The sequence below is a fragment of the Phaseolus vulgaris genome, chromosome 9, assembly GCF_051622355.1.
Source record: "Phaseolus vulgaris cultivar YP4 chromosome 9, ASM5162235v1, whole genome shotgun sequence".
Lineage (NCBI taxonomy): Eukaryota > Viridiplantae > Streptophyta > Magnoliopsida > Fabales > Fabaceae > Phaseolus > Phaseolus vulgaris.
Genome location: NC_143506.1, coordinates 15,760,061 through 15,786,000, shown reverse-complemented (window position 1 = coordinate 15,786,000; position 25,940 = coordinate 15,760,061). Strand labels below are relative to the sequence as shown.

The 25,940-nt window shown below is 35.6% G+C and overlaps 3 protein-coding genes across 6 annotated transcripts; 2 read left to right on the top strand and 1 right to left on the bottom strand.

Moving 5' to 3' along the window:
- LOC137822032 (sterile alpha motif (SAM) domain-containing protein) lies at positions 1-8,355 on the bottom strand. 4 transcript variants are annotated; one of them, XR_016515446.1, is made up of 10 exons: positions 7,766-8,354; positions 7,510-7,662; positions 6,696-7,097; positions 6,171-6,234; positions 5,260-5,472; positions 5,047-5,160; positions 1,332-1,437; positions 1,006-1,217; positions 516-619; positions 1-245 (listed from the first exon to the last, which is right to left on the bottom strand). XR_016515446.1 is itself a non-coding variant. In XM_068626916.1 (10 exons), the coding sequence occupies exons 1-10, from the start codon at positions 8,309-8,311 to the stop codon at positions 101-103; spliced, it is 2,064 nt and encodes a 687-aa protein (XP_068483017.1). In that variant the 5' UTR covers positions 8,312-8,355; the 3' UTR covers positions 1-100. The 4 variants fall into 4 exon arrangements, 2 of the variants coding, with proteins under 2 accessions (XP_068483017.1, XP_068483018.1); XR_016515447.1 differs by having other exon boundaries at positions 516-584; XM_068626916.1 differs by having other exon boundaries at positions 5,255-5,472; positions 7,766-8,355.
- Positions 8,356-11,665: 3,310 nt separating this feature from the next.
- LOC137821459 (3beta-hydroxysteroid-dehydrogenase/decarboxylase) lies at positions 11,666-17,720 on the top strand. Its single transcript, XM_068626067.2, has 12 exons — positions 11,666-12,056; positions 12,146-12,235; positions 12,305-12,438; positions 12,608-12,778; positions 13,337-13,462; positions 13,768-13,847; positions 14,720-14,918; positions 15,232-15,343; positions 15,944-16,118; positions 16,299-16,455; positions 16,840-16,906; positions 17,389-17,720. The coding sequence occupies exons 1-12, from the start codon at positions 11,825-11,827 to the stop codon at positions 17,532-17,534; spliced, it is 1,689 nt and encodes a 562-aa protein (XP_068482168.1). The 5' UTR covers positions 11,666-11,824; the 3' UTR covers positions 17,535-17,720.
- Positions 17,721-19,322: 1,602 nt separating this feature from the next.
- LOC137820384 (eukaryotic translation initiation factor 3 subunit B) lies at positions 19,323-25,940 on the top strand. The gene is made up of 11 exons (XM_068624452.1): positions 19,323-19,577; positions 19,677-19,914; positions 22,487-22,633; positions 23,093-23,221; positions 23,303-23,431; positions 23,528-23,611; positions 23,683-23,807; positions 23,906-24,104; positions 24,212-24,741; positions 24,914-25,022; positions 25,295-25,940. The coding sequence occupies exons 1-11, from the start codon at positions 19,456-19,458 to the stop codon at positions 25,637-25,639; spliced, it is 2,157 nt and encodes a 718-aa protein (XP_068480553.1). The 5' UTR covers positions 19,323-19,455; the 3' UTR covers positions 25,640-25,940.

Genomic DNA, 25,940 nt, shown 5'->3' with positions numbered 1-25,940 from the left:
TTAAATTCAGAAAACGCTGGCAAAATTCGTTAAACCTTTATTTAAGACTTCTCATACAGTCCACATTGCAACAGCAGACTAAACCCTTTTGGTTAACAGATCAAGATAACAATAGAGAAATCATTGCATCCGAAGATTCTGGTCCATCGTTATTCACACTTGGTATAATGTTACCAGGAGATACAAGTTTTACAAACTCTTTGAGTTCTGTAAAGCTGCTATGTTCACTGTAAGGTACTTCATACCTGATAAACAAGGAAAGCTTCGATTAGTTAATAGTTGTAAAAATTTAAGGAACGCGAGCCTGATCTGCCAACTACCATTACTAAATAGTCTAGTGAATATAACTCATAGATGTACTTATCAGACCAGGGCTTTAGTAAAATGAACTCTACTGACCAGAAGTAGAAAAAAATCGAGTAATTTTGAAGGACCTAATCCATGTATATGATTCAAGATTCTGACCCGAAGTATTTAATAAAATAAGAAAGTAATGAAAGAAATTAAAGCGTTACCTTATAATAGTACCCTGCTGACATCTTCTTCCGGAAGACTTCTTTTTACCTTTGCCAAACGTCCAACCACTGGGGGAGAAAGCAACTATAAGATTGTACCGACCCTAATTAAAGAAAAGGCATCCAACTATTAAAAGCGTAGAACTAAAAAGTTAAGGACAAATCTAATTCAGTATAAATATCCCCCTCTAAAGATGTACAACCCAGCCACCAATATATTCAATCATGGAACAGCTCTCAAAAAATATTACATCAAAGTATGAAAAATATTACTCCTTCCTTTTTCCGTCCTATCTATAACATCCTTTTAATAAAACTTGTTGCCTCTTTATATAACATATCTTTGTAGTTGAATGATGTACTAATTCTTTCTTCTTAAAATAACCTTAATTAGTCCACATGTTTTTTACCAAAAGAAATTCATAAGGAATGACAGTTACACTCTTACAGACACCAAAGTTTCAATATGACAACCAGCAGCAACACTCACCGTATATTGACTAGACATTTGCTTCAATCTTTTGAAGCTTGCGAGAGTCCACATAGGGGCAACATGAATGTTGCTTTCATGTTCATTTGAAGTGAACCACTTCATATCCTCCTCCTTAAATTCCAAACATTTTAAAAGACGCAACTTTGCCGCAGTCACGTGAACCTTTTTACTGAGCGCACGAGCAACCTCCAAGAATATCCTTTCTTTTCCTAAAAAAAACAAATGAAAATAGGGACGGAAAGAGAAAATCTTTTTATTTTTCCTCATTAATTTCTTAGTAATGGGGCAATGGTACCACAGAAACACAACTCTACCAAACCTACCAATGGTATAACTGCCGATCAGAAAAAGAGTCTTGGGATTAAAAGTTTCTGCTTGAATGGCATCAATAACGAATTGTATTACAGCCTCTTGTTTTGGAAAGTCATACTGCAATGAAACAGAGTACAAATATTGAAAGGAATTATTATTATTAAGATTAAAAGGAAAAAAGTATATTAAGTTATGAACTGATTTTAACAAACTCAATGAAATTCAGTGATTGTATAAACTATGTGCAGAGAATATTAGAAAAATGGTTGTACTCGTGTTTTTGGGGAAAAGGCATAAGTTTGTTGCATTTTGTCACTTTTTCATTTATTTTTAGACTGGATTATATTTTCAGTCTTTTATCTTCAATAGAATTAAATTAATTAGTTATTTCTTTAGAGTGAATCAAAATATCCTTCCATCAGTTTAAACATTAAAGATTTAGAACTATCAAGAAACACCACTTGTTGAAATATTTTCAGTAAACATAGTGGAGGATTTTTACCACCACTATAGTTAAAAAATAAAAATTCTACCCCCCACCACTCTAGGCTTGCATACTCAATTTTCTGATACGAATAAAGTACTACTACTATCAACTTATTTCTGAAGCAAATTGTAAGTAAGCTTGTATTAGTTTATTCAAATGACAAGCGATATTGGGCATACTATTATTAATTCAAACTAATCAGTTTCTTTGGATAACCTTCTAAAAAAAGTTTTTACGAAGAACTTTTTTTTCTGAAAGCAACTTTCTCGAACTAGAAGTGAACGAAACTGAACTTTACTTTAGAAGACTAAAATTATTGGGAAAAAAAATCCTAGAAACAATCTCCTATATTTCAAAAGCTTTTTTTTTTTTTTTTTGTTTTAAGCCTAACTCAACCCCATAAAACCAGCTCATGGTTGCACTCACTTATGTTCATGTGGGATCTCCAACCCACCCCCTCACGCCGAGACTACCCGATAACAGTCCGATAGCTGGTGGCCTGATAAACCCAACAAACACTCGCTAGGATAGACTCGAAATGACCCTGATACCATATTACGAAGTGGACTTTAAACCTAAATCAACCCCATAAAATCGGCTCATGGGGTGAGGGTTACACCCACTTATATACAATGAAATGTCTTAATCTCTGGCCGATGTGGGATCTCCAACATTTTTCAAGAAGCTAGCAAATATAAAGTGATTATTTCTCCAACACACCCGAATCAAATTAGCACCAAGTTAGCAGACTTTTGTAATTGATAGAGGGGATTGGATTTTTCAAAATCCAATCTAGATCCAAATCCAAATAAATGGATTGGATTTAAAATCCATTAATTAGATTAAATTCACTTTGTCAATTACATTAAATCTATTTTGATATGGTCACAGACTAACTTGGATCGAACCGAGTCTAAGCCAACTCAACCTGAACGCGAACCAACTTAGTTCGACATCGGCCCAGACCCGAACAACTCGACATCAGCCCGAGCCCGGAAGACTCGACATCGGTTCGGCCCAAGACAACTTGACATCGGTCAAGACCCAGACGACTCGACATTGACCAGGACCCGGATGACTCGACATCGGCCCGAGCCCAGGCCTAGAAGACTTGACATAGACCAAGGCTCGCTCCACTCAACATCGGCTCGTGCCCATTCGGCTTGAGATCGGCCCTGACTTAGGAGACTCGACATTGGCTCGGGCCAGCTAGGTTTGACATCGACTCGAGCCTGGGAGACACGGCATCGGTCTGAGCCCGTTCAGCACAACATCGACCAAGGCCTAATCGACTTGACATCGACCTGAGCCCACTCCACTCAACATCGGCCCGAACTCGTTCGGCTCGACATCGACCCGAGCCCAAGAGACTCGACATCGGCTCGGGCTCAGGAGATTTAACATTGACCCGGGCTCGTTAGGCTCAACATCCACTCAGTCTTGCTCAAGTTGACATTGGCCCGGGCCTGTTAGCCTTGACAACAGACCGAGCCCATTAGGCTCGACATTAGCTCGAGCTCGCTCATCTCGACATTGGCTCGGGCCCGAGAGACTCGACATCAACCCGAGCCTGGGAGACTCGACAACGACCCGGAACCGTTCGTCTCGATATTGGCTCGAGTTAGGGAGACTTAACATTAGCCCAGGCACGTTTGGGTCGACATTGGCCCAGGCTTGCTCAACTCAACATTGGCCTAGCCGGTTCAACCCGACCTTGCTCGGCTCGACATTGGCTCGGGATTGCTCAACTCGACAACGACTCGGGCACGCTCGGCTCAAAATCAACTCGGGCCTGCTCGGCTCAAAATCAGTTCAGGCCCTCTCGACTTAATATGGGCTCGGGACTACTCAGTTAGACATTGGCCCGAGCCCGCTCAGCTCGACATCGGCTCAGGCCCGTTCGGCTTGAGATCGACCCAGACTAAGGAAACTCGACATTGGCACAAGCTTGGTAGACTCTACATCGGCTCGAGCCCGAGAGACTCAGCATCAGTCTAAGCCCGTTCGACACAATATCGGCCAAGGCCCAATCGACTTGACATCGACCCAAGCCCACTCTACTTTACATTGGCCCGAGCCCGGGAGACTCGACATTGGCTCGGGCCCTACAGACTTAACATTGACCCGGGCCAGTTAGGCTCAACATCGGCTCGGGCTTGCTCTGGTTGACATTAGACCGGGCCCATTATGCTCGACAACAGCCTAGGCCCATTAAGTTCGACATTAGCTCAGGCCCGTTCGGCTCAACATTGGCCCGGGCCCAATCAACTTGACATCAACACGAACCCAAGAGACTCGACGTCGACCCAGGCCCAGGAGACTTGACATCAACCCGGGCTCGGGAGACTAGACATCAGCCCAGGCCCTTTTGACTCAATATTGGCTCGAGCTCGAGAGACTCAACATTAGCCCAGGCTCGTTCGGCTCGACATTGACCCGAGCTTGCTCAACTCGACATCAGCCTGTCCCATTTGGCCCGGGCGACGACTCGACATCAGCCCGGCCTTGCTCGGCTCGACATCAACCCGAACCAGCTCGGCTCGAAATCGACTCGGGATTGCTCGACTCAAGAACAACCCGGGGCGCGCTCGGCTCGAAATCAACTCGGGGCCGCTCTGCTCACAATCATCTCGGGCTTGCTCTGCTCAGGCCCGCTCGACTCGATATGGGCCCGGAACTGCTTACTTAGACATCGGCCCGGGCCCACTCAGCTCGACATCGGCTGGATTGTCTTGACTTAACTTTGATCAGGCCAAGTCAAAATCCATCCCAAAATGCAATTTGGATAATCCAAAAATGTATCTAATGTATATCTAATCTATATCTAATTAAATGGATTTCATTTAAAATCCAAAAATATGGATTTGGATTTGAAATAAATCCATTTAAATTGATTAAAACTAATATGGATAATTATGGATTAGATTTTGTAATTTGAATTTTTTTCCGTCCTTAATAATTAATAATAATGAATAAGATATTTCACTTTGGCCAGCCAAGCCAACCATAAGTTGCCATGACAATATCCAAGGCCCCTAATAAACTATTATAGACATGACTTGGATTTTATAAAACTTCACTTTGTCTTAATCTCGAGTAGCTGGACTGTAATGTGCTTCTCCATTATTAGTTTAATCTGTTATTGAACAAAAAATAAATTTATGGAGGCGGTTCCTAAACAAAAGCATACACATTCATGTCATTTTGACAGATGACTCCATTAGTAATATCGAACTAACCTGTGGATTGCAGTATGTCGTATCAAGAATTAGAGTATTGATAGGACACGTCTTGAGTAAAGGATTGATTGTCATTTCCTCACTAAACCGGAAATCACCCGTGTGCAGCACAGCCTAATAGGAAAACATCAAGTCATTAATCAATTATAACATAACAATGAATAACTGCAAAATAATAAATAAGCTCATAAGTCAATCCAAGCCACACCTTACCATTTGGAGGTTGAAAGAGTATGAGTATGGAACCTGGACAATGGTTGGCATCAAAGCAAGTCACATCAACACCAGCTACTTCAATCTTTTGGTTCAGAGGCAAAACATGTAATTTATCATATGGAATTCCAATGTTCGTATTTACTAGTCTAGCTGTAATGGAGGAGCAATAAATCTTTCCATGATTGAATGACTTGGTAAGACCTTGATAATCTGCAATTTAACGTGATCACAAATGTGAACCAACAGCCAAGGCGTCACTTGGAAAAGTTTGACTCTGATGGCAATAATCCACTTAAAAGGAGCGGCACACAAGGAACTCCATTATTTATTTATTTGGTAGTTTAAACTAATGTCTCCAATTTAACGTGATCTGAAACTATTTTTTTTCTGATACAAACACCAAAGCACCCTAATGTAGTGTGGACGAAAACAGAATCTACAATTTTATGACATTCAATAATGCACTTCCACGTATCAAAAAAGCACCAAAACTACTTCGTTACTAAATTGTTTTTCATGATGAACATCTTTGATCTCCCACTGTGAATATTAGATTTCCACAGTAATTGTATATCTAAGCTAACCATTTGTTAGAGATCCGTGTGTCAACTGTTAAATCAAATCTACTAAGAGCTAAACAATACGAGGTCCTACTCAATAGGATCACTACCTAATGCCAAAAGTTGTATTCAAAACTGTAATTAAATTTCAAGAAAACACCACTTTAAGTTAACGAAAAGTTAAACCAGATTGAAACATTTTATAAATATAACACAACAATAAGTTTGAATTTATATATATATATATATATGCGTGTGTGTATGTTTCGAGCATGAAAACAGTGACTCACGACTGAAAATTTGTTTTATGATAAAGATTAACTGTTAACATTGGAGAAGTAGACTTACGGTCCAAGTGGAAGTGTGTTAGAAACCAGTGGGAACAATCTCCTCTGAGATATTTGAAAGCATCCTGCATATAATAATGTATTTGTCAAACACTCGGACTTACATCAAGACTTGATAGAGCGATAATGGTGATAGAATAGCAGAAGTTTCTTAGATGTTAACGTTCATAATTTATTGGCATGAATATTGCATACATATTTTGCTCATTTTCTTAAGTTTTCTTTTCCTAGTTCAGAAGGTCAACATGAAACGTGATTGATGTGTATGCTCAGTTTGAAAATAGTCGTCCAACTGGCCAATAAGCATTTGAATGGATTTTGAAACCAGTTACCAAGCAACACAGAAGAAAAAAACTCTTTTATCCGACCAACAATGAATCAAAAACAAGGATTTTCCCTTTTTTTAGATAATTTAGAAAAGGCTTTCCTTCTGGCTAGGCTATTTCCATAGTCGTAAATGGATACATGAAGGCAATATACATTAAATCAAGTCAAATACACATGCATCATTTAAACTACTATTTACCACTCGAAAAGGCGTTCCTTGTACAGAACACCATTTGGGAACATCACGGAGCTTTCTATTTGCAGTCACATTTTTTGATTTGCGCTTACGGCCAGAATCCAAGCCACTGTTTTTCATTTCCTTCTGTTCTCCAGGAGAGGCAAAAACTTTCTTTTCCTTGGAAGCAAACCCCGGAAAATATTCAGTAATTAATTTGTTTGCCACTGGTTTAATAGAGCCATCAGCTTTTCTTTCAGATTTGTCATGCTTTAATTTGACTTTCTGGTTTCTAATCCTTCTAGGCTCCTCCAACGCATCCTCTTGTTTCTCATTTATAGCGGCATCTCCGTTTCTTAGTTCACGCAGGGCATGAACTATCTTCTTTCTGGGCCCAAGTGCAGTGATACCCATGCTTAAGAGATCCTGCAGATACAAAAGGAAAAGAGGAAAAATATTGGCTAACATGAATCCTCAACAACAAAGTAAATAGACAAACACTTAATAGAAACAAACCGTAGTACATTTCGAATACCCAAAAACAAAGATATCCTTATATTTCCAATAACAAAACCTCACTAAGTTAAGTGGTCTCCATAAACCCTCTAGGTCACCAAATTGCAAAGTAACTATTTATCTCATTAGTGGGGAGAGAAGAATAACAAATACCAATTCCAATTTTTTACCTAAAGCTGAAAAATGAAACAAACAGTTCTTCAAAGCATAAAAGAACAATGAACTAATAAAACGCATAAATAAATTAAAGCGACATATGTGGCAGGGGTTATGAACCTAAAACTAATGGAATGAATGAACCAAGTAAATGCCATAAATAAACCTCTTCTGTGAGGCATTGCAAGGTGTTCCAATCAACTTCTTCCCTAATGAAAACCACTTCATACTTTCCCAAACCGAGCCCGTGAAGCCAATCAACAACAGAAGCGACTTTTGGCACATGTTGAGCACCCTTCTCGTCTTCAAGAACCGCAACCTGCACAGCATTTTCACAACTTATAATTGAATTGAAATTATAAAGATCCCCGTTTCAATCACCATGAATGGTGGTACTTTTGTGCAAAGGGCGTGAATCTCACGTTATCTCCTTCGTCAAGACAATTATTGGTATGAAGATGTCGCTGTTCCTCGGTCAAATTCGAAATATCAACGTCACACAGGGGACACCGAACGGAACTATCTACTTCCTCCAACTCGTCGCACAGATTCATCAACAGACCAAGCTCCGAATCAGAATCTGCATCTGCAGCGTTAAGCGCGCCGGTTGTCGAAACCACCAGCTTCGACTCTATCGAGTTGCGAAGATAATTCCCCTTTTGATCCAGCTCCGACAAAGATGCGGAAGAAGAATCACTGTCTTCTTGTTCCGAGCGTTGAACGCTGCAAACCGAACCACAATCTATGGTGGAAGGGATGAAATCCAAGCTGCAGTTCTCAATTTCACAAGACTCGCTGGGTCGGACGTTCTCCTTGCCACTGCCACGATGCGCCGTCGTTTTGCGTTTAGGTTTCTTCGGCGGCCGTTGATTGTCATCGATAGAAGCGAGCGCGTGAAAACTCGTTGCCGTTTGAGTAAGAGGGATCTCAAATTCATCGTTCTCGTCCCAATTCATTGTGGAAATCATCTCTTCTTTATTCTGCGCCAGAACTTGAAACAAATATGATACGCATTTCAAATTTTTAAGCGGGAATTGATATGAAATATATCTTGTGTTTGGGCCAGGCCCATCGTTTCCCAGCCTAAGCCTAGGCCTAGTTTGTTTGTGTGCGTTTTTTCACATGAGAAAGATGAGTCTTCGCCAATTTTTTCCTCCACCTCCATATTTTCATTCTGCACCTCCATAAATCTTTTAATTCCAAAAGTACCTTAGGAAAAAGGTGCAAGATTTGTTTTTTTTTTTTCATTTTTTATTTGTATAATTTATAGACCTTCTGAATTCTACGGTTCGAAAGATATTTTATGGATTTCTTCATATATTTCCTCTTCTCCTCTTCTCGTTGATTTCCTCTTTGCGATTTTCTCAAACTCTACATCGAAAAATGGTGTTGTGTGTTTTTTTTTTCTTCGGACATTGACTTTTTTTTTCATGAACAATGCGTATTTTTACAAAATTTATTCAAGTGGATCACTTTGCATTTTATTTTCTAAACTATAACCCTTTATTGTTCAAAGGTGAGAATTTGGTTATTGGGAGCCAAATTCTCACCTATTTTTTTGGTTTTCAACACGGAAATTTGTTCAGAATTTGATTTTTGGGATTCGAATTTTGGGGATAGTTTTGATTATTTTTTATTCGATAGTGAAGAATATATATAGGTTTTTCAGTGTGATCAAAAAATTGGTCTTTAGGGAGCCGAATTTTCACTTGCCTTTTGCGTTTCCAGGAAAAAAATAGTTATATAATTCGGTTACAACGACAACTTGTAGAAACTTATTTTTTTTTTATTTCCAACGTTGGAGTGGAGTTGAGCGTATGAGTCTGGTGCTCATAATCTCCATATCCATTTTCAAATTTTGACATCTAAACTTCAACTATAATAGTGGAACAATAAAAAATTTATGGGAGGGGATTCTGAATTTTTTTTGGTAGTAGGTGGGTGATTGTGAAACAATGAAATAAATTTAAGAATATTTTTTCTAATTTTAACGTGTAAAACTTTATCAAAATTGGAATTTGTGTCAATTGGATTCGAAAATGAGGTTTTCATTTGCTTTTTAACAATGTTGGAGTTAGTGAGGAAAAATCTTTTGAAGTGAGATTATATCTACTTCAAATTTTATTGGAATATCTTCATGGTAGAGACATGCAAGATATAAATATGAACGGAGTACGTGGAAGGTATAAAAAGTGCAAAAGAGGAATATGTGTAAATGAAAAAAACACAATACGTGTTTAAAAAAGCAGGAAAAAACAAAAAAAGGGAAGAGACATGTAAGGGGAGAAAAACAATCTAAGTTTTTTGTATGTATTACTGAGTTTTTACAAAAGAGATAAAAACTTATTAAATAGGCAACATAAACACAGAAGTAACCACTTCACTAAGCCCAATTGCTTTAGGGAAAACTCAATAACCTCGCTCAAACTGCATGATATATGTTCATTAGACCCAATATTAAAACAATAGGATCAAATTTAGCCAATTCAAGTGGTTTAGTAAATATGTCTGCAACTTATTAAGAAGAATATGGGAAGCAATTGGAAGAGCTTTGGCTGAAGTTTTTCACAAACGATATGACAATCAATTTCTATGTGTTTCGTTTGCTCATGAAAGCTTGGATTTAAGGCTGTTTGTCTTAAAGAGTTGCTAGATATTGAGTAGTGATGCCAAAATCGTCAATAAGGTATATTTCACAAGTTAGAGTTGCGAGAGCGCGATATCCTGCTTCAGAGGATGATTGTGACACAATTAATTGCTTCTTTGATATCCAACAAACAAGAGATGATCCAACTAAAACGCAGAAGCTTGTGACAGATCGTCTAGTTTGAGGACATGTTGCCCAGTCTGAATCAAAGAATCCTTTCAATTGAATACTAGATTTTTTGGGGAAAAATAGACCTTTCCCCTTAGCATTTTTTATATACCTAAAAAAATGTTGAGCAGGATTATAATGGTCAGTGGTTGGAGCATGTAAAAATTGACTTAGAAATTGAATAACATAACTTATACTAGGTTTAGTATTTGTAAAATACAATAACTTATCAATCAATCATTGATATGCATTTGTGTCTTTCATACAAGTCCCATCTTCAAACAAATGTTTGATGTCTTTGGTTAGAGGAGTTGAGCACGGTTTAACTGGAAGTACTGATGTCTCTACAAAAATATCTAGTGCATATTTCATTGTGAAATGTGTATACCTGTACTGGATTGTGCAACTTCAAGATTAAGGAAGTATTTTAATTTCCTTAAATCTTTTATCTTAAAAGCTTTATCTAAGAATAAAGTAATTTGCTCATTAATAACGTGTGTGATCCACGAGATCACCATGACATTACATCTCTCTCATGCTTCATAGAGAGATGTTCCATATTGGAATATCTCAATGGTAGAGACTTGCAGCATATAAAGATGGAATAGAATATGTGAAAGGTATCAAAAGTACAAAAGAGAAATATGTGTAGATGCAAAAAAAAAAAAACACGTTTAAAAAAGCAAGAAAAAAAGAGGAAGAAATACGTAAGGAGAGAAAAACTCTCAATCAAGTATTTTGTATGTATTATTTTGTTTTTACAAAAAAGAGAAAAACCTATTAAATATACAACATAAATACAAAAATAACCGCTTCACTCAGCCCAACCACTTAAGGGGAACCTCAATAATTTTCATTATTTTTTAAATTCTCTACCTAACCAAATTATATTAAATATTACATAATTAAATAATTATTTTTCTTACATCTAAATTTTATTCTCTCCATTTTTAATAACAAAATTTAAAACATATTTTACCTACAAAATTACGAGTAACAAACTCATATAGCCAACTTAGTTCCAACATCAAAAATAAAAAACTAAGCTCCTGCAAGTTGTTTACGAGAATCGAATTTGAGAACTAATTTTTTTCCTAGAAACACAAAAAAACAACTGAAAATTCGACTCTTTATAAATCAAATTTCGATCATGCACCGAAAAGTTCACATCTCTTCTTCATCAAAAGAAATAAAAAATAAAAATTCAAAACTACTCCCTCCCAAAAACTAAATTATGAACAAATTTTGGTACTAAAAAAAGGTGAGAATTCCACTCTTTGAAAACTAAATTCTCACCTATAAATATAAATAGTAAAGTATTATAGTATGGAAAATAAAATACAGAGTGATCCACTTGTGAAATTTTTGTAAAAATTCGTACTATTTAGAGAAAAAAAAAAAAGTCTCGTGCACCCTCTTCTCTTCTTGCTCGATTTCTCCTTTCAATAATTCCAAATTAATTTTTTTAATGACGATATTATCCTCTGCCACGTAATCACGCACTGCCAGCTCACGGTTTTCAACGCAATGCCAGCTCACTGTTTCCCAAGGGTTGCCAAAGAACGTTTTTGTACGTGAAGAGCAGTGCGTGAATCTTATTGTTTCCTCCACACTGGTGTGTTACTGTGGATCTGCAATTCGAATCAGGTGAGCTTTCTGTTTAACCATGGCAGCTCAAGACAAGTGGTGCGTGGTGACCGGAGGTAGGGGTTTCGCCGCTCGGCATTTGGTGGAAATGTTAATCCGGCACAACCAATACTGCGTTCGCATCGCCGATTTGGAAGACAACATTTCTCTCGAGCCCGCCGAACAGCTGGGGCTTCTCGGCCAGGCCTTGCACTCTGGCCGGGCCCAATACGTCTCCCTCGATCTCCGCAACAAGGCCCAAGTCCTAAAAGGTGATCAACCTCTTCTCTTCTCTCTCAATTGTAGCAACATCTATCTCTCGCGCGCGCACTCGCTAATGTTGGTTTTACGTGTAGTGCAGCATTAGAAGGAGTTGAGGTTGTTTTCCACATGGCTGCTCCAAACTCTTCCATTAACAATTACAAGCTTCATTATTCCGTTAATGTGCAAGGTGAACCTCACTCTTCTGCGTATTTGCCTTTTCGAAGTTTGAATCTGACTGAGATCTTTCTTATGTAAGGGACAAAGAATGTCATCGATGCTTGCGTGGAGCAAAAGGTGAAGCGACTCGTTTACACCAGCTCTCCCAGCGTGGTTTTTGATGGCGTTCATGGGATTCATAATGGTGACGAAACAATGCCTTATACACCTTCGGTATACATTTTAGCGACTCTCCTTTTACTTAAGTCACATATTACCATGCGTTTCTCCGCTTGGAACTTGAGAGAGATACATAATGTATATAGTGTGAGAACTGTGGTATATGTTTCTTATAAGACTAGTTCGGGGTGGTCCTAAGCTTAATTTTATTTGTTTGTTTCAGCATAATGATCATTACTCAGCTACGAAAGCTGAGGGTGAGACATTGGTTATGAAAGCTAATGGGACTAATGGGCTCCTAACGTGCTGCATACGCCCCAGCAGCATTTTTGGGCCCGGTGATAGACTGTTGGTGCCTACACTAGTTGATACTGCCAGAAAAGGGAAATCCAAGGTAGATGTTGTTTTTCCTCCTGATGGTATACATTTTAGTCCCTGTATATCTAACAGCATTTCCAGAGCAGGAAATGTATTTATTACATATGCATATGACTAAAGGAACCTTCCATTCTTTTAGATCTTCTTTGTGATACGAAATGTGCCTTACGGTTTAGTCCATTGAAATAATTTAACCTTCAGTGTAACTGGTTTTTTTAGCCTATTGTCTGATTTTATGGTGTATGTAACCCATTGGACTGACGCTCAAGGTTATTGTCTGTTGTGCACATTTGGAATCTTAGTAAATACTTGGTACTTTTTACTGTATAAACTACAGATTCAGTACTAATGGAAATGTAATCTTGAATTTTTTTATTAGCCTTAGGAACATCTTGAAGAATCAGAAAGTAGCTAGATTGAATGAAATTGGACTCGGACTGCTAAATAAAACATTTTTCTTTATGGCTTTGGGAGGAGTATGTATACAAATGGTTGCAAAGCAATTAACTACTTATTAGCAAACTGCCATCAAACCTTTCTTTGATTCTCTTATTTATATTTCTCTTTTGACCAGTTCCTTATTGGCGATGGTAATAACGTCTATGATTTCACATATGTTGAAAATGTGGCTCATGCCCATATATGTGCTGAACGAGCTCTGGATTCAGAAGGGCCAGTTTCAGAAAAAGCTGCTGGAGAGGTACCACTAAGATTCTGTTATTACTTAGTATCTTCTGTTTATTTGTGTTTGTAAATGAAAATTAAAAAGTAGACTTACAGAGATGATATGTTGTGTTTGAAAGTTTATGGTATAGTCTCTTCATTAGGGAAAAATAGGAAATATGAACGAATGCAAGTTGAGAAAGACTTGTCAGTGACCTTTGTTAAATTAAGAATGAATTATTGCATTTTATTCTAAAGGGGTGGGAAAATTGATTGATTTGCAAGTTAGGAAACTTAGCAATTACTGTAGTATTTTCTTGCTAAAGGATATTTGTTTTGTAGGCATATTTCATAACAAATATGGAGCCTATGAAATTTTGGGAGTTTGTGTCAGTGGTATTGGATGGTCTTGGATATGAAAGGTAGGTTCGTACATACCGTCACCTTTAGTTATTTCTTCACTTGTTATCTAGCCTCTCCTTTTTTTTTTATTTAAGATTCTCCAATAACGTAAAACCAAGGATTCAAAACTCCAATATTTCATGCAATTTTGTAAGTTTTCTTTGTACTATTAATTTATAAAAATACCAATTTGAATTTCAGAAAAGGAGTATATATAATACTAGAATGACCAGTAGTCAAGTCCTAATCAAAAGACTGAGGCTATCTATAGATATGGGAAATTCTCCTATATTTAAAAATTGAATAATATAACTATCTTGGACTATAGATCACTAGGGTTGGTTTAGTTGTGGTAAATTTGGGTCGCATGCATGAGATCATAGGTTCTAACCCCAATGCAACTATTGTGTACAAAAAAAGGACATCTATTTACTCTGCACTCCTCTGTTCAATTCATAGTAAAAAGGAACGTGGTGGCAGTTTCAATTGTCAGATTAAGAATAAAATTCTTATGAGATTATACTCAGTTAACACTTGTACATCTTTTTCTTTGTTTTTTTTTCATAGTATGAAAGATGCAAATTTTGGTTGTCCTTTATCTTCGTGGCTGAAGTTGCTGTCAATTTGGGATGTTGGATTATGGGATTTTTTGTCTTGCTATCCTGACCAGTGGCTATTATTTGTTATCTATTTTATTCACTTCTTTATGTTAATTAGAATATTGGACTCTATTATTAATCAATCATTCATAAGTTTTAAAATTTCTTGCATTTAAATTTAAAACAAATAAGGAATATAATTATGCCTTTTCATTCAGATAAACAAACATGAACATTATTGGGGCATTATCAATGCTATTTTCTTGCTATCTCAGTCATGTTATCTTTTGCAGGCCAAGAATAAAGATCCCTGCTGCTGTTATCTTGCCCATTGCGCATTTGGTGGAGTGGATATATAGGCTGCTTGGCCCATATGGGATGAAGGTGCCTCAGTTAACCCCTTCAAGGATAAGACTCACGACCTGCAGCAGAACTTTTGATTGCTCAAAAGCAAAGGATCGTCTTGGCTATGCACCCATCGTGACAATGCAGGTCTCTGACATTTATGAAAAGTAATAATATATTATAGCTTCTATTATTGATATTCATCTTGTTAATACTTTTAAAGACAAAAACATGATGAGAAGTTGGCTAACTCAATGCACCCAAAATCACTGATAATACCAAGTTAGGATTATATAATATACTACGAAAACAAGTATGAAATGCTATTCTTAAATGAACGATACTTCAGTGCAATATAGTGTACTAAGGTTATTACATATATTGCTGTGAATATATACATAATAATCATACTTGCCTGGGTGCTTCTCCCATACTAATGATATTGTAATTTTTCTTGCAGGAGGGCCTGCAGAGGACAATTGAATCATATGCACACTTGAAGGCAGAAAATCTACCTAAAACTAAAAGAGAAGGTCCCTCAAAAGCTTCCAAATATCTTGGAAGTGGAAGAGGTGTGACTAATCAATTATATGTATCTAACTTCTTTGTTGGACAATCTGGACTTGCTTGTAAAGGAGAATTAATCTGTTAATTTAACTAATAGCCATATATAAATAGAAACATGCTGCTCTTCCATTACTGTATCACGTGGTTGATTGACTCATGAATCTGATTAGATTATGATCAAAAACATTTTCATAGACATTAAATACATAACATTTATTTTCCACAGGTAAATTGTAATAGACAGAGCAGGTAAATTGTTATAGTTTATACTCACAATTACATCATCATGTACTACATATTATCCATATGTTTCAGTATGGTTAATTGCTTTTTTTAAACTGTTGTAATGCTTGTCTGTGTTTGATGTGCTAGCTCTAAGAAGCCTGAAACAGCAACTGAATTCAAAAGTTCAAATTTTGGTGTTAATATTTCCAACTTAGTTGATTATAGAAAAATTGACTGGTTGTTATCTATTTGTGTGATCAATGCTGTCAGCTCTCTTCTACCTACTGTACAAACACAACAGTGTAGCAGTTTGTGCTGGGAGTAATTTTACAGTTTACATTTATTTACCTGTAAGTTTTGATTCATCTGCTAATTTGCAGTTGCTGACACATTGCTTTGGAAGGATAAGAAGCAAACTCTCATCACCTTGTTAGTCTTGATTGCAATATATTTCAACTTCATTGCATCAGAAAATACCATCATCAGTGCTCTGACAAAGCTTCTATTGTTCGCATCTATCTTTTTATTCATTCATGGCATTCTACCTGCAAAAATGTAAGTGCACTATATATTGTTGAATATTGCAGTTGTCAATTAACATTGTATGCTACTATTAGCTTGTCCAATGATGTATTATTATTATGATAACTATCAAGTTAATCCAGTTGTTAGAAGCATTGAAGTTTTTAATGTGAAAATAAATGCTAACTATTGCTCTACTTTATGCTTGTGCAGGTTGGGGTATACTGTTGAGAAAATGCCAAAATCATGGTTTCACTTGTCAGAAGATATGTCACGTAAATTTGCTCTCTCAGTGGCCTCGTTATGGAATATTGCTGTGAATGTTTTGAAGTCCCTTGCAGAAGGGAATGATTGGGTGCTATTATTAAAGGTATCTGCACTGCATTGCCTATATTTCCTTGCCATTGCTTGCAGCTGTGATTATGATGTATAGGATGCATCAGTTTTAGAAATCCTATCCCTTTAATATATTATTATTATAAATATAATAAAATATGCATTATTAATAATAAAAATATCATTTTCTTTAATTTATTTTATTTTTAAATTAAAAAGTATTCGTGCAATACGTTGGCATACTTGTCAGTGAATTTGTGAAATTCTATAGGTGAAACCCATAACTCTGGAACCATCATTTTAAAATTTCTATTTAAAATTTTGCATATAATCAGGTTTTCTGTTTACAAATGCAAAAAATTTATAAGTTTCTCAAGTATCAGAAGTGCTGACACATGTTTCCTTTGATGATCAATAGGTTGTTGTCTCTCTGTTCGTTCTTAGTTTCCTTGGAGCCTTCTCACTTCAGAACTTGTATACTATAGGTTCTTTCTCTTTCTCTTTCGTGCGTGCACGCACACTTGCACATATATACGTGGCTACATGAATTTGTCTGTGCCGAAATTATGCTATTATGCTTGCCTCTATTTAGTTGAATCTCTTTTGCAACCAGTAAAATTGTGACTGGAGGTCTATTTATATTACTTGAATTCACAATAGATTTGTGACATAGATGAAATATAGTTGATACTCAGGACATAACTCTTTCTACTTAGAAAAACGTGATTTATGATTTGACTGTGACTTTACCCATTTAACAGTTATGTACCTTGCAACATATCTCATCGAATAATTTGACTTGTGAAAAGTTACATGTTACACCTCACCTTTTTTAGCGCTGATGCTGGAAGACATTGATGTGTCTTGTTTGAATCCAATGCCCTGAAAGAGAATGATCCTTGTTTTGCTTTTTCTTTTTCTTTTTGGGTGAGGAGTGATACTAATTTGTTTCTTGTCGTGGTTACAGGAGTTACATTTGCATTTATAGCTTTCTACGTGTACGAACTGAAGGAGGAAGACATTGATGGCATATTTATAAAAACACATTCTTTTAGTAGCAAATTGAAATCTGATCTCACCAAAAAGTTTCTTTCTTCAAAGAAGATTGATTGATAGGCTTTGTAGCACTAGCTTTTTTCTTAGATAGTTTGCATGTTAAAATATTCTATGGAGTTCCATGTATGACTGTACTGTAATTGTAATTTAATTTTATATTCGACCAACTTTTGACATGTTTATTGGACACTCATGAGAGTTTTTAAAAAATTGCAACGGTATTCTTTTCTTGTTTTCGTTCTATTTCTTTTCAACTAAAGAATTCTTTTTCTTCCCATTCTTGTATTGTTTTTCCTCTATCAGAAAGTCTTATGGTGGGTTCGGACAAGAGAGTGGAAAAGAAAATAAATATGGACAAGAGAGTGGAAAAGAAAATAAATATAAAAGTGAGGTTATTTGGATTAATAATAAATATTATATTAAATTATATTAACGAAGTGAATGTTTAAAGTAAAAGTTTTGAAGTAACTTCATTGATGTAATATATATTTTTTAAATTATAAAATGATCATATTATAATTTTGTTATTATTAATTTATAAATTTTCTATTATTATTATTATTTTTATTATCATTATTTTTTTTAATAGTTTTATTATATTATATACTTTTTATAACTTTTTTATTATTAATAGTTTATTATTATTTTATGATTTTAGTATTAATACTTTTACTATTGTTATTCCTATTTTTTATTATTAATATTTTTACTATTGTTATTCTTATTTTTTATTATTAATATTTTTACTATTGTTATTCTTATTTTTTTATTAATATTTTTATGATTTTTATTATTAATAGTTTTATTACTATTGTTTAATTTTATTATTATTATTGATAGATTTGGATTACAACAATGAATCCAATTGCAAGAAAAAAATTCAAACACAAACAAACTTTAAGTCTAAAATTACCAACAAAACCTCAACCATCATCACCAACAACAAAACACAACCACACCACTACCTTGTAAAGCCGTTCTTACATACCCACAGATAAAATAGAAAAAAATTGAGATTTGTTAAAGAAGAAAAGGTATTGATTAAGAATTCCTATATATAATTAAGATGTATAAGAGTAATTAATGAATTATTATTTATATTAAAAATAATATTTAAAATTTATGATATATTTAATCGTAATCAATCAGTTTGAATTGTATTCATCTCTATGGAAATCAAAAGCACAACAAAAGAAAGTAGGAGTACAAACAAACAACATTAAAAAAATCAAATATAACTATTAAATAAAAAAGATAAAAATTTTTTTTGGTATTCTATCATAAAGTACAAAAGAAAGAAAGTAGGAGTACGAGTAAATCAAATATAACTATTAAATAAAAAGATAAAAAAAAATATTTTTGTATTCTATTATCAAGGACATATGATGATGTCTGTTTCTTTTTCCATCTTTTATTGTTATTAGGGTTTTTCATTTTCGCTCCCACTTTTATCAAAAAAAATAAAAAAAAATCACATACGAAATAACCTATGAAAATTTGATGCGTGTAATTTGTAAATTTAAAAAATTGCTCAATAGGTTATAAAAACCATTCAATACCTATTCAAAATTGCTCCTTTTTATGTCTCTGCTCGTTTTAAAAACAAAACAATTTTCAAAATAAAAATGTTTATCCACTACCACCCTATCTTTCTTAAGAAGTGCTCAACATAATAAGAATAGTTTTACATGATCTAATAATAATGAACAATTTTTTAAAATAAAATAAATGAAAAAAATATTGTGGATATAAATTCTTTCAAAAATCAAATGAAAAATTAATGTTTAAAAGAAATAGTAATGACTAAATATTCTTATTAATAAAATAATGACCAAATATTCTTTTAATAAAATAATAAAATACAAGATGTTATCCAAAACTGAGAGCGTAACCTAATTTGGGCAGAGAACCCTAGAAACCAAACTCTCTATTCTGCATACTCTGCCTCCACAACGCTAAGACCGGTGTCGCTACAATCATGGCGGATGTCATGGTAATGAAGGAGATCGAAGACACGGCGCTGCGTCTCGGCCTTGATCTCTCCACTCTCGATCTCGACTCCGTTCGTCTTCCTCCCGGCGAAAACTGTGGAATTGTCAGGTGTGTGGATTTCGTATTTTCCAATGTATTTTTGTTCTGGCCACTGGACTGAAACCCTAGGTAGCTGTGTTCTTACGCTTTTTTTTTTGCACTGTTTAGCGATGACGATGAAGTTTACCAGGAGGATAATCTCGAGTTCGAGTCTGGATTTGGTAACATCATTGTCGTGGATAACCTCCCCGTCGTTCCGAAGGAGAAGTTTGAAAAGCTCGAAGGAGTTGTTCGGAAAATTTATAGTCAGATTGGTGTTATAAAAGAGGATGGCCTCTGGATGCCGGTTGATCCTGAAACTGATAAAACCCTGGGATACTGCTTCATTGAGTACAATACTCCTCAGGTATATTCACTCTTTCTTCAATGTACCTGGACACAGTGAAATTTAAAAGATTTGTTGGCCTAAGTCGTTTGTTGTTGTCAATACCTAATCCAAATTGCAAGCAGAAGAACATAAAGACTATGTTTCAAATAGTTAAAAAGAAGATAGGCACAACAGGATCCAATCTTATTGATCTCGTGAAAGTGTTCTATGGATATCGAAGACTCAACAGTATCGGTGGATAAGAGTAACACTAGAATCTATAACACTAGAATCTAAAGTCACAGAAGCTCGGTAGATTCCACATAGTATACTAGATTCATGGTCCTTAGTCATAGATCCATCAGTCATGGAGCACTCACTCCTAATGTTGTCAAAGAGTTTATTTCTTTCATCCAGATTTCCCCTGTAGATACAAGTGTTAATGCTGATAATTAAGGGAAACAATTAGAATAGGATTACAGGGTTTAATCTACAGAAATCAATCAGCATTATGCAATTTGGTTTGTAAAGTTAATATTAATATATGATATTCAGGCCTAGATTAGTCTACAGAGAACTAATCTCCTCTCCCTATTTGAACATCCTCATTTGTATCTGTTTCAAATCAGAGAAAATATTCATTTTTCTGCATTTAAAGGAAAGATCATTCCCTGATTTACAGGCCTAGATTAGTGTACTGAATTAATGTCCTCCTCCCATTTATACTTTTTTATTATATCAATTTTGAGTAAGTGAAAAAAATCAACTTTTATGCACTTAAATAATACACACTTGAAAATAAGTACTAAGAGTGTTCTATGGAGAAGGAATCTCCAAAATCAAACAGGTTGTGACAATCAGATTACTTGCCTCTCCAACATCACAACAACAAATTGGGATTTAGGCTGCCTAGGTATTCCACGAGATTGGACATAACTACGAACCGTCTTTGAGAGGTCAAATCGTATCACACATGAGCAGTTTGGCACATGAATTCCTTCCTCAAGTACATCAGTAGTAAATAATAGATTGACCTAAACAAAACATTAATAATCTATTAATTATTAGATTCTCAATACCAACATTTGGGACAAATTTATTGCACATTACTTATCACATGATGCAATAAACAAATACCTTTCCAGAACGAAAAGAATCCAATATCTCCTTCTGCCTTTTAGGAGCCACAGCATCAACCTATGTATTGTTTCCACTTAAATAAGAAACTGAGAAATGAAAAACCTGAGAAATCAGGAGGCATTTGTGAAGGGGAATGTTAGGAAGTCTCACATCATCTGCCTAAAGTCCTGGAGTGTGGCTTATATATCTGTTGGGCAACTTCAATTAGTGGCAATTGGTTTTAAGCTGAAACCTAACACTTCTTTAAAACAATGACTAATTTAAGAAGCAAATAGGATTTGCTTATTAAAAAACACTTCTAAGAAAATAGCATAGACAAACCACCACAATATACCATAACCAATAACCCCTTAGTAATTTATCTTTAAAAATGTGTAAATCCAATGCTATTACATGTTGATATTTCTACGTATCAAAAAGACTTTCTACCCAACCTCAGATACATAAAAATTTTAAGTTAGTTTTTTCATCCTAGTCATAAGAAACAAAGTGGTCTAAAAGTTGTGCAGAATATTCTATTATCTCCATCATTGTGCAGCTAATGATCGTCAAACAAGTCCTCTGGAGGGTCGTAAATGATCATATCTGGGAAAATTTCTAAGAAGTCATGTTTTACAATCTTTGGTTTCAAACTCAACGCCGAAAAGCGGGCTTGGTCATAATACCTACAACTCTCCTGAGCAGACTATATATATCCATTCATATTTGTCCGATCTTCAATAGTATATCTCTACAGAAATAAAAAGAGACATTTACATTCTTTTAATGGTATAAACATACAATCACACGAGCACTCTGATAGGCTAGTAGAAGACTTTGTCACCAGCATGACTTGGAAACTTTGTCACCAAAAAAGAAAATAAGCAACTGATTGAAGCTATTTCAGAAAGGTTGTTATGTGTATGGACGACAGTTATTTTATCAGCTATGTTTTTTTTTTGTGTGGATCATAACTATTTTATAGGACAGTTATTAGATTAGAAAGATATGTGTTTTAGGGATATATGTATCACTGGTAGTTACGGGCAGAAGATATAGGCTTAGGTGTGTGTTTTGTGGGTTTGTACTCTAATTCTAGTTATGTCCAGAATTATTATCAATAAAATTGTCTTATTCTTGTGTGCAATCTCTTGGGCATAACACACTCACAGAAAAATTAAATCAAATCATCACGGAAATTAATATTACGGTAGAATCCAAGATGCTTTCAAGTTCTGATATTTGATCCTCACAATCCGTAGGAGAGGTAACACCTGATTCGAGATATAATACATAAATAATGCATATACTCCTCAGGTATATTCACTCTTTCTTCAATGTACCTGGACAGAGTGAAATTTAAAAGATTTGTTGGCCTAAGTCGTTTGTTGTTTTCAATACCAGTGTTAATTTTGTTTGTTGACAGTTTTCAGTGGATATTGGATTGGAAATTTTTGATTCTGTATGGTTAAATTGGGTGCTTTTTTTTTAGGAAGCAGAGCTTGCTAAAGAGAAGACTCATGGGTACAAATTGGATCGGGCACATATATTTTGTGTGAGCATGTTTGATGACTTTGACAGGTTTATGAAGGTTCCGAATGAGTGGGCTCCTCCTGAAACAAAGCCATATGCTCCAGGGGTAATGTTTATATATACTTTTCTTCTTTTTGGGACTTAGGATATGTGATACTAAGCCTAGATTTTAATATATTGTTGCATAAATTATATTTTGTGACAGTCATGGTCCTCACCTTTCCTTAGTTTTGTTTCAATTAACAATTGTGACCTATAGATACACTGTGCACGATGTATGTGTTACTAGATACTTGGTTCATTGCTCAATATTAGGATTATTGAGGCTTTTCACTATGTATATGTCATCTCCGTCCAAAATATGTTTGCATTGCTTGCTTTTAATTTGGTTCTATGCATATTTTATTATTACGTGGATTTTGTGAATACAGTTTCTTTACTTGTTGTGTAGTTTAAAGTTTGTACATAATTTATTTGTATTTAGCCATGATCTTGTAGCTGTCAGACTGGAACTTTGTAGCTTATTGATATTTCTTATGCTCTTTGGTTTTGGCATCTGTTTCAGGAAAATCTTCAACACTGGCTCACTGATGCTAAGGCCAGGGACCAGTTTGTGATTCGTGCTGGTTCAGATACTGAGGTTTTGTGGAATGATGCAAGGCATTTGAAGCCTGATCCTGTTTATAAGCGGGCTGTGAGTAGACATTTTATTTGAGTATCTTGTACTTATGATATTTATTATTGCCTATCTTTACATGATTGTGGATTGATGTAGTTTTGGACAGAAAGTTTTGTCCAATGGTCTCCTCTGGGGACATACTTGGCCACTGTTCACAGACAGGGGGCAGCTGTCTGGGGAGGTTCTTCAAGCTTTAACAGACTCATGCGATATGCACATCCTCAGGTTTTCTTTGAGATTTATTCTGTATAATTGTTTGGCTCTCTGACGTTGGGTTTCTTTTTATTTTTACCAAATTATTCATAGTAATATTGAACACAGGTAAAACTTATTGATTTTTCACCCGGTGAAAAGTATCTGGTAACTTATAGTAGCAATGAACCAAGCAATCCCCGAGATGCCAATGTGAGTGCTTTCTTTTTTGTTTTTTTAGTACTTTAGATGGACACTCTTCCTAACTCTGACTTGTTTTGTAGAGGGTTGTGATAAATATATTTGATGTGAGAACTGGCAAGGTGATGAGGGACTTTAAAGGTAGTGCCGATGATTTTGCAGTTGGAGGGGCTGGGGGTGTCACAGGAGTTTCATGGCCTGTTTTCAAGTACTATTTTATTCATTATCTTGGTCTAGTTCATGCAATTATATTAGCATCTGCCTGGTGTCTAATGCAGTAATTCATTACTGTCACTGTCTTTACAGGTGGAGTGGTGGAAGAGATGATAAATACTTTGCAAGGATGGGAAAAAATGTACTCTCTGTGTATGAGACCGAGACCTTTTCTCTCGTTGACAAGAAGTCTCTGAAGGTTGAAAATATAATGGATTTCTGCTGGTCTCCAACTGATCCAATTATTGCTCTCTTTGTTCCTGAGATGGGGGGTGGAAACCAGCCTGCGAGGGTAAGACTGTGTTTTATGCACGGGAATTGAAATAATTTACTTTTTTATCATACTTAATGGCCATATCATTTATCAACCATTATATTTGTTCTTTTACATATTTATAGGTGAGTCTGATCCAAGTCCCCAGCAAAGAAGAACTCAGGCAGAAAAACCTTTTCAGTGTCAGTGACTGCAAGATCTACTGGCAAAGCAATGGAGACTACCTTGCTGTTAATGTAGAACGCTATACAAAAACAAAAAAGAGCACATACACAGGATTTGAGCTTTTCCGAATAAAAGAACGAGACATACCTATTGAGGTATTGGAGCTTGAAAATAAGAATGATAAGATCATTGCATTTGCTTGGGAGCCAAAAGGCCATAGGTTTGTGGTTATTCATGGTGATAACCCTAAGCCTGATGTAAGCATTTATTCCATGCGCACTGGTCAGAATAGCCGAGTTTCAAAACTCACTACTCTGAAAGGCAAGCAAGCAAATGCTCTATTTTGGTCGCCTGCAGGTCGTTACATTGTACTAGCTGGGCTGAAAGGATTCAATGGGCAGTTGGAATTTTACAATGTTGATGAACTTGAAACCATGGCTACTGCTGAACATTTTATGGCAACAGATATTGAATGGGATCCAACTGGAAGGTATATGCGTTTATCTAAATGATTATTGATATTGCTGATGAAGGCAGTTCGTAGGTTAATCTTGTGTAAAATCCGATTAGAATTTTATTTACCTTAGGCACTTTGCTGAGAAATACTTTTCATTGATTTGTTGATTATCACTAGCTTATAGTGTCCTTTCTTTGTAATGCAGGTATGTCGCAACTGCTGTGACATCAGTTCATGAAATGGAAAATGGTTTCAATATATGGTCTTTTAATGGCAAACATCTATATCGGATTCTGAAGGATCACTTCTTTCAGGTACTATATTACTTGTACTCTGATGCATTTTTTGGCAATTGTACCCTCATTATATAAGGGTACATGGAAGAATGTTCATACGGTGATAGGTTTGGACATTGTACTATTCCATCTTTGAATCAATGTTTTGGTAGTGGAATTGTGATAGAAGAATTTACACAGTTTTGAAATTATTACACAAATCTTTATTGCTATTCTGCATGTTGTATGACACTGACTGTCCTGTGTGTGGATAAATCAAGCCTGAATGTATTTGTTTTCTTTATATATAGTTCTTGTGGAGACCAAGGCCACCATCTTTCTTGAGTCCCGAGAAAGAGGAAGAGATTGCCAAGAATTTGAAGAAGTACAGCAAGAAATATGAGGCAGAAGATCAAGATGTCTCGCTGCTGTTGAGTGAGCAAGAACGTGATAAGCGGAGGATGTTGAAAGAAGATTGGGACAAGTGGATCCATGAATGGAAGCGGATCCACGAGGAGGAGAGCTTACATAGACAGAAGCTCAGGGACGGGGAAGCTAGCGATGAAGAGGAAGAGTACGAGGCGAAGGACATTGAAGTGGAGGAAGTCATTGATGTATCAGAAGAGGTCCTTCACCTTGAGTACGGTCAAGAGTGAGTTCTATAGTTTATACCAGAACATTTTATTCTGTCTGAGGTTTAGTTGGGCATTTGTGAAACCCAATTTTGAAGGTTTTGATGAGATTGCACAATTTTAGTATATTACCCAGCTTAAGTTTTTGTAAATATTTTTTAACTTATTCTTAACTAGATTTAACATCAAATTCTGAATAATTTTGTTTTGATTAGAATTTTTTGAGGAAGTACAAAATTTGAGTTATTAATCTGTAAGCACTTTTGGTTTCAATCTGTGACTGATATGCATGTATGAAGAATTTCTCCTCATATTATTGATTAAA